Genomic DNA, 9,324 nt, shown 5'->3' on the forward strand with positions numbered 1-9,324 from the left:
CACATCTTCTCTGATACTGGAACAAGCGTCTCTTAGTAACAGGGAAAGTTAAATATATTAGATGAACAGGAGTTTCTCTTTCATCATATCATCATTTTGCTGATGTTTAGAATTTCTTCTACAACAAGAGCAAATGAGAGTTGCCAAAAACTGCATTTTCAGATTCAAGCCAGAAATGAAGCATTTGTTTTAACTTTGTGTGAGGAAATTAACCCCTACAGTGTGAGGAAATTAACCCAGGGAGTGTGATCTTCCAGGCTTTGCTTTTGAGAAGACACGTGGGAGCTGCGGGTTTGAGGCTGGGGCCGCTGCTGGAAGCAGGAGGCACCTGCCCTGTCCCGTCACGCTGGGCTAATACGGAGCAGAACTCGCCCTTCGCCGCCGCTGCCAGAACAAGCACATGCAGGAGCCTCTGGTCTGGTCTGGCGTTTATTGAGCAACGGAAGCAGCACTATCATCCAGGTGCCTTTAATCGAGTGTTGGTCCATTTTTACCATCAAAAAGAATTCTGTTTAATTTTCTTTTTTAATAACATCAACACAAATGGAAGAAATAGGAAACATCATAGTAGGAACTCTTAACTGTACATGACATTGAACTATTACCTGGCTGGTGCTCAATATTTATAGACTCTGCATGGTATAGACCAGCCACACTAGTGTTATTCACCTCCAGGTCACTCAAGGTCTAGGCAAAGCAGCCTTCTGGCTACAGGTCATAACCCAGCCACCTCCACGAGGTCAAAATGCCCCTTGTACAGCTGGAATCGCACTCTTGTAGAAATACCTCTATATTTCATCTGTTACTAAAGAGCAAGAACTTTGTTCTCCAAACATACATATAGCCATTATAAATATTTACATCGAACATTTACAACTGGCTCATAATATACAACACAACAATTTAGCTATAATTTCTAATCCTCCAGTGTAAGACTTCCAAACACTGCCTTGCTACTGTAATTTCAGTTCAGCTGCTCTGCACAGTCACAGGTAGTACAGATCCTCCTTGAAGCTCATGTAACATGATAAAAAATGGAATGATGTTGTCTTACTAATAATTAGATTTGTATGTTTGTTTTCCTTTTAAACAGGTATATTTCAATATGCAAATCCAATCAGGTGCTACTACTGACTTTTAAAATAGGCTTTGAGAAGGAAGAAAAAAAACAAAAAGGACACTTAAAAGTAGGTACACCTTTAGGAAAAAAAAAAAACACATTTAACTACATCAGAATATTTGCTTTCACATAATTTAAAGGAAACCTTATTCTTCATCATTTTCCTGTACTGGAACACAGTGCAGTTTAATCCATTCTTATCTTCTGGTTTGTCATCCTATAAATAATGCTGTCATAGCCAGGATCCATATTCCAGAGGTTGTAGGAGACAACTATAACAGCTAAAGCCAGACCTATCATCAACCACAGAATAATGTTGAAGACGACAGCGTAGTCATAGTTATACTCGTAGGCAAGGTTATATGGATTATCTTCATCGCTCTGTAAAGAGAAAAACAAGTGCATCACCTCAGGGCTACCCCGCGTGCAAAATGCATCCTGGCTGTACCAAAAGTCTGAGCAATCTGAGTAAGAGATGGGCAGTTTTGTGCTCTGATGCTGGGGCACAAGATACAAACGTGATGAGTGACATTAAAGAAATCGGAAGGAATGGGCTGCCAAGAACCAACACTAGACTCAAAAGAGCAAGAAATGGGGAAGAGGCCAGCTGAGGGCCCCTCAGGTGAGCAGAGGGCTGGAGCACATGAAAGATGAGGACTTGGCTCAGCCTGCACTGGAGAAGGCTGGACAGAAAGGGAAGCTAATTACAGCCTTAGCTCCCTACAAGCTACAGAGATATTCTTCCCAGAGGAGCACAGCAAAAGTCTGCGTAGCAATGGTCCTAAACAGCAGCAAGGCAAGTTCCAATTAAATATTTGGGGTGGGAGGCAGTTTTCCCAGTGAAAGTGGCTAGGATTTGGAACATGTTATTTAGAGGGGCTGTGGAGCTTCCAATCTTCAAAATTTGGAAAACTTGGCTGGAAGAGGCCATACACAGCCCGATCCAACTTCTAAGTTAACTCTGTTTTGAGTAGTGGGTCGGACTGAATGACCCCCAGAGGCCCTTTAACTTAAAATTACAGTTAAATGAAGATCAGGACAAGCTAACCTCTCTGTACCCATACCTAAATCAAAGTCAGTATTCTAGACTTTAAAAATATGCTAAAGGCAAAACATGATGCATTTTCAATACATTTATATTTAAGAGATACATTAAGAGAAATACAAAACTATGTCTCTACTACCTCTGTAGACTGGAGAACGGAACGAGTCTTCCTGTTGAGAGCAGAATTAAATTCTTTTACAGCCACCACCTCTACGACTGCATTTCCGCCATAGAGATTATACATCTCATCCGCAAACTGGAGAAAGAAAAGTAATTTAATATCCACACTGCAGCCAGGAATTAAGAGAGCTTTTTCAGCTAGACACGCAAAACCATAACTTGCCAGCTTCAGGATGGAGAAGTCTGTAAAACTTCTTAGTTGTTCATAGTCACTTAGAATTCCAGTGAGAAAGCTCCAACTTACGAGAGACCTTTAAGACTCCTCAGCTATCCTTTGGCAGAGCAAAGGTTATTACTGCTCTTTGGGCTGAACAGGTTCCTACATTGCTTTAGGAAATGCCTGTGGCTGTACAGCTCCCCAGTTTCCTATCAGTCAGTTTCAACAAAATATTTAGACTCTCAATCTTGCTCTGGGAAATTATAAACCTAAATATTTGAATCTGAGTTGAAGACTAATATTCTAGAGGGGAATTCTGGTAAAAAAGGTATTTCTAGTATTTTTATATATTTGCTTAATTGCAAAGAGGATGAGGAGTATTTAAAGAAAACAGCTACTTGGCTACTTTGCTTTTATGTTCTTCCAGCATGCTTTACAAACTCTCAAACCTGGCTGGTCTCAGTTTTTAATAAAGATTTTATCTAATCATCACCAAAGAAATGCTAAAGAATGCTTTCTTGAGCACACCAATAATGACCAGCCATCACTTTGGCAGCTTAAAATTTCAGATTTACACTGTTTTAGCAGACCAACCAGTCTATCCTGGAATAAAGACATTTATTTGCCCATTTTGGGGGGCCAGTTTTGATGAAACATACTGGTGGCTTTAAATATAAGATTTTTGATCAAGTAAAACAGACTTATCAGCTCATAATTATATATGGTTTTAATATATTCCTACCTGTTAAACAAAACATGTAATCTGTCCTAGAATCATGTCAATGGTTTTCACAAAGGGACAAATTTTGTAACATAAGATTTTATAAATGAACAGCTGCAGTACAAAACCAAACACAGCCCAAACCAATTTCTGCTCACAGCAGAAAACAATCAATCAATAAACCTGGCATTTACTTTCCTGCAGTTAACACATGGTTATACAGAAATCCTACCTTTTGCAGAGATTCTGCAAGAATTTGAGAAGCATCCTTGAATTGCTGGGAATCTTCCCCGTACCGTTTCCCAATCTCTTCCAAGCCAGACAGTTCCAGAGAATACAGGTCTGGTGAGCGGTCTTTGGCCAAGTGCTTGTGTCGAGACAACTTTGGCAACGACATTACAGACAGAAAGAGATTAATTCAAACACAAGTTACCTTAAATACACGTTTTGGCAAAATCAGTTTACTGGGACTAATCCAGCAACCCTTTACAAGGACTGTAAGAAGCTTCTTGCTTAAAAAGCTCAGAATTAAAAGCTCACCTTATTTGCTGGAATATTTTTACTACCGCCACCATTCACACTACCAAAAAAGTCACTCCTACCTGCTCAGGTAAATGTTATAGTGACTTTTTAAAGTCAAACAGTGGACAGAACAAAGAACATCATCTTAACTACCTGTATATTTCTTAATGAAGAACAGAAGCAAAGCCCCAACAAATTCCTCCCTGAGAACTTCCTGTGTCTTCAAGTACAGGGAACAGTAGCTCAGAATTTCCCATTCTCACAAGTTTAACACAAAAGGAACTAGAGGTGAAACTAGAGGAAAGTATCTCATTTACTTCTTTCACTGACAGATTCAAATTTTAATCTGAGCTGATCAAAATACTGATCCAAATGAAAATGCATTATTTAAACTGATACAACCTACTGATGATAACTGAATATATTTTGGTGCCTGCCTTTTCTATCTTTAATGGTTTTTCTCCTTTTAAATGAGATGTCTGAAGTTGGAGGTGTAAGATGTGAAAAGTGCTTCAAAAATTTTACTTACCAGACTTGCAATATCATGTAGGACTTGTAGTTCAGATAGAAAAAGAAGGTCAACCTAAGGAAAGAAGCACAAAGATAAGAACATTTCCTTCGATGAGTCCCAAGCAAGGGAAGACTCACTTTGCTGCAAGTTTCAGTTTTTTAACGGGGGGAGGGAGGGGAAGCATTAATAAGAATACCAGGAAAAAAAAGGTAGTAGAAATGTATCCGCTGAGTAGTTTTTTTTTTTGTTTGTTTTACCTCATTGTTTCTGCTGAGGGAGTTTAGAGGAAGGGAGCTGAGAATGGAGTTATCCTGGAACAAGCGGTTTCGCAGCTGGCGCAGTGTGACAGAAAGATCTTCAAATACTGAGTTTGCCTTTCCCACCATGTACACCCTCTGCGGAAACAGCCATTGTTTTATCAGAAGAGAGGTTTAGGATTTTCAGGTTTTCTTCCAGTCACACATTAACAATCAATCATACTTGCAATCTCTCTTCAATGAAAGATACTGCACATCATGAGCTGGTTTTGTTCCAGTCATGCAAGGGAGGAACAGTCACTATTTAGAGCATCTGAGGTCAGAGATGAAGCAATACTCACCTCCTCGCTAGGGGCCAGCTGCAGGACAACGGGAGTTTCCTCAGAGAACAACGAGTGAATAGCGCTGGCAACACTGTCAAGACTGAAAGGAACAGCCTGAAACACAAAGTCTAGTTAGATTTGGGGATAAAGCATGGCCTAATGATATAAAAGAGAATCTGCTTAGCTACAGCAACCTGGAAAAATAAGACAATGTTTTTTGAAAGTACAGATACTTTCAAAGCAGTAATAACAAATAATAAAAGACAATGAGCAAGACAAGATGTCAACTATATATCTATCAACAGGTTACTTACACATGAGTATTGGGGTTTTAAGAAACTGATGTTAGTGTACATTACAATTATAAAATATCTCATTACCAATTATGAGTTTCTCAAAGAAAACTGATGAAGAAAATTTATCAGTAGAAAGACCAATTGCTGAAACACCCAAGAACTGTATAAAATATAGAAAGAACAAAATAAATTATAATAATAGTATAGTGCCATTACTGGCAAGCTAATAAAGCATGTACTTCTGGCTTTTATCTAGAAAGAAGCAAAATGACATATTCCCTTCCCATTCACTAATTAAAGAGTACAATCATTTTTCTATTAATATAAGTATGTAGGCTAGGATAACTTGTATGTGGTGAAAGACAAAATATTCATAAGGTAATTAATGAAAAATGGAAGCTTAGGAATATTAATTCCTATTAACAGGGAAAAAAAAGGAAAATAGGTACAAAGTACATTTTCAGAACAGAGAGTTACAACTGTGAGTAAGACTGCAGACTTAATTATATGTAAGATTTCCGCAACCTAGGTATGCCTACAGGGTCAGATCTAGACAATCCCAAGTCAGTTTTTGTCCAGAAACTATTTACTGTAGCTGTGCCTGAAACAGCATGCTGTGCTGGACAGCCAGCATAAAAACAGGTTTGCGTCCAGCTCACTTAACCAGGGAACGTGTTTGATTTAAAGCCACATCATGGTCGGATTAAAAGTTGACCCTCGAAAACAGGTTTAGAACTGTCTGATAGCTGACAAACAGATTTCACAGGGAAATCCTTCCCTCACCTTAGGGTGTGTGGTCACTGTTCTATGAAACACTATCAACTACTGTCCTAGATAATGCCAAAAGTTTGAATGAAGTGAGAATATTATTTATCGTTTTATTAATAAGAGCACAGCAGCTATACAGAGCCAAACTGCATGGTAAACTGAATGCCAGTGAAGTTTCCTGACACAGTCAGTGGCAAAATTAACCAGCTAAAAATAAAGAGCAGAGGCTATAACTAAAGAATGGAGGAAAAAAAAATACTAAAAGGCTATGTTCCTGTTAAGATATATGTGGACAAAATTGTATCTCAAATATGAAAAAAATGCCTCAGTGAAGACAGGATGCCTCTGATAGGCAAATGTAATGTTTTGGGATTTGTTTTCTTTCTTTTTGACAGAGATATAGCATAATCTCATTCTGTCTCAAAGAACATATTTAACAGCAAAGTCCTTAAAAAAAAAAAAAAAAAACAAGGATTGCTTAGAGAAGGAAAAGTATATCCAAAAATCAACAGCATACAAAATGCTATCACATACACAGGTGAAGCAATTCTAATTATGAATCAACAAGCTAACATGGGAGAGGCAGATTCTCAATGTCTTGGTGCAAACTTGGTGCAAATGCTAAAACTAGACGCCTTTTGAGGAAAGCGTGCTTTGGCCAGACAAGACATTGAACTTAATGCTGGAGAACTTGGGTGATCTTCAAAGGCCTCTCATCTTGTACAGGAGTCCAACTGGATTGTTTATTATAAATATAGTCTGATCTACAAGACCTAGAAGGGGGTAGGTAAATGTCAAGTGACTAAGTGAGCTTCAAGAACTACAGTGGAAATTCATGAACTTCTACTTACACCACAAGAGTTGCAGAAGTTGTAGGCAGTCCCAAACACAGATACTCACATTCTCAATAGGGTAGGAAACCCCCTTCTCGGGCAACGTCAGCTTGTCTACTCCTTTCACTGTCACCAGCACAGTAGCTCGTGGTCTGTTAAACCAGTCACCCACTCCAAGCCCAGGCCAAGGAAGGTCCTATTATGAAATAGTGTCAAAAAAAAAAAAAAAAGTGCATTTCACATGAGGAAAAGATAGAGGGGAAACCTCTCCCACCATTACAGCAAAATAATTCTATGAACTAATCTAACACTTATGAATTTACATAAAATCATACAAAGATGCTTTAGCAATTTACTCTAATTACATACCTGCAAGAACTCAATGAAGACTAGCTGGGTGGCTTATTCAGGCACAAAATGCATTTGCCAGGAGTTGAAACAGAGATTTCTTGTATGTGAGATAAAATTGCCCATTTAAGCTTTATGATACTAAGTTACTGAGATTTTAAGCACCACTGATGCTATGATCTGTATCCCACAAAAGAAACAAAAGAAACCCTTTAATTTAATCAATAGGGACAAAAGAGGAAGGAGGGCAGTTTTACTTTAACCTTAGCAGAAGAGGACTCTTGATGGACTGTTTTGAGAATCATTGATTTAATACTGTGAATATTCTAGAATCTCTGCAAATGGCTGCAGTGTCCATTTATTTTAGAGCATGGAAAAGGTGGGGATCCACCTCTCTTGTCCCCGTCAGAAGAACGGCCCAGCCTGCAGCCGCAAGGAGCTGGCAGCAGACAGGCACAGTTAGAGGCACCTGGCCATTAAGCATTCAGGCACTGCTTTAAGAGTCACTCCTCAACCCTTGTGAGGCCTCAGCAAGAAATTCAGTGGGCAAGTTGAAATCCGTCCAGACTGCCCTGCTTTAAACATCGCTAAACTCTGTTCAGACACCTAACCTGGGACAGAAAATAGATTTGCAAATGGTTTAGATGACTTCCCAAACACCTATTTTACTGGTTCTTAGTAACTGCTCAGCAGAAAAATTGCTGACCTTTCACAATTCCTGATGACCCGAAACACTCCTGTTCTTCAGAGTGCCTGAGAGAGGAGCGCTATGGATTACTTCACAGGCAAGAAGGGACAGCAGTTTCTGCTGTTCTAAACGATGACGCATGAGGAGGGATATGACACGTGGTCTTTTCCAACCATAGTCATTCTATGGTTCTGTGTAACTGAGTCCCAGAGCTTCTCAAGCACATCCCCCAACTCTATGCTTGGAAATCACACTTTGGCAAGTCACCCAAGCGTCAAGACAAAAGGGAAGTTTTTTCAAATATATTCCAACACATGACAAAGACTTGCATGCCAAGTAAGATGCTCTGTGCCAAAAACCAAGACCTGAAACGTACATCTTCAACAGAAAAGCCCATGGATAATGCAGCTACATCAGGGATCCTCTCGCCAGGAAGCGGCCAACCTCCATCTCGAAAAACCACTGACTGAGGTGATCGCAGGACACTAAATTCATCGCCCCACACACCTAAAAACAAACGAAAAATGTCATTTTCTTTTAGAAACTTTTCCTTGCAGCACAGAAACAGAATACATTTAATTCATTTTTCATCTCTCTCTCACTTCACAAGTAATGAGAACCTTTCATTTTAACGCACTGAAATACATGGCAAGGTTTTTCATACAGTAGTGAATAACATATGGACAAATCCACATTACCACAGCAAGGCAATTATTAAAACAACAGCAGAGAGTACTTCTACACACTGAAAAACTGCTTGCAAACTGCAGGACAGCTCAGCTGTGGCAAAGCTAGTCTCACTAGCACCAGGCAGCCTTCAATAAACCCTTAGCTGCCCCACAGCTACAGTCTAGCACAGCACGCTCTGCTTCCAGGGCTGCTTGAACAACAGCCAGAGCCACCACATCCAGAGGCAGCAGGATCCACCACGTTGGCTGGTGCTGCCTTCAGCAGGATGCTGCCAGCAACAAGCTGCCTGCTGCAGAATGGCTCCGGTGCCGCCGCGCTGCTTTCTCAGGCAGGGCAACAAGAGAGGGTTCTCTCCCTCGGACGCAACGCTGGGCCTCAGCTGATTTTTTTAGGATCCTCCTTATTTCCCCCACTACCTTGAATAGCAAAGTTGACTAAAAGAGTATTTTTAAGTATATTATGAAGACTATAATTTATTACTAAAGACAAAAAAGGAACTCATGAAAATTAGAGATCTAACAAAGACTTATTTCAACTTACCAGCCCATTGTAAAGTCACTGAAGAACTGAAGTTGTGTATATAAACAAACTTCTATCAGTCTTACAAAATTGAATGTTAAAAGACATTTTGTGCAAATTTTTATGTAAGCAGACACAACCACAATGCAGAAATAATCCCTAGTGAAGAATCTACATAGGTTTCCACCAGAAAACTAATCATAAGGTAACTAAACCTTAGCTACCACTCCAAGGAAACAGTTTTCCAGGGTACCAGCAAACCTAGAGGCTGTTTACAAAAATGCAGTAATAAACACACATAATGACCAGCAGTAATCTTTTAACTGATCTGACCTTGAAAATGCTC

General features: G+C 39.6%; 1 protein-coding gene across 1 annotated transcript; it reads right to left on the minus strand.

Annotated features, from left to right (window-relative positions):
* Nucleotides 1-808: 808 nt before the first annotated feature.
* Nucleotides 809-8,282, minus strand: ATP6AP2 (ATPase H+ transporting accessory protein 2). The gene is made up of 8 exons (XM_010226275.2): nucleotides 8,146-8,282; nucleotides 6,801-6,929; nucleotides 4,855-4,950; nucleotides 4,514-4,651; nucleotides 4,275-4,328; nucleotides 3,456-3,605; nucleotides 2,305-2,421; nucleotides 809-1,501 (listed from the first exon to the last, which is right to left on the minus strand). Exons 1-8 carry the CDS (start codon nucleotides 8,164-8,166, stop codon nucleotides 1,307-1,309), a joined length of 900 nt encoding a protein of 299 aa, XP_010224577.2. The 5' UTR covers nucleotides 8,167-8,282; the 3' UTR covers nucleotides 809-1,306.
* Nucleotides 8,283-9,324: the final 1,042 nt, after the last annotated feature.

This window comes from Tinamus guttatus, unplaced genomic scaffold, assembly GCF_059628265.1.
Source record: "Tinamus guttatus ecotype Peru unplaced genomic scaffold, ASM5962826v1 Tinamus_guttatus_pri_ptg000384l, whole genome shotgun sequence".
In the NCBI taxonomy this organism is placed as follows: domain Eukaryota; kingdom Metazoa; phylum Chordata; class Aves; order Tinamiformes; family Tinamidae; genus Tinamus; species Tinamus guttatus.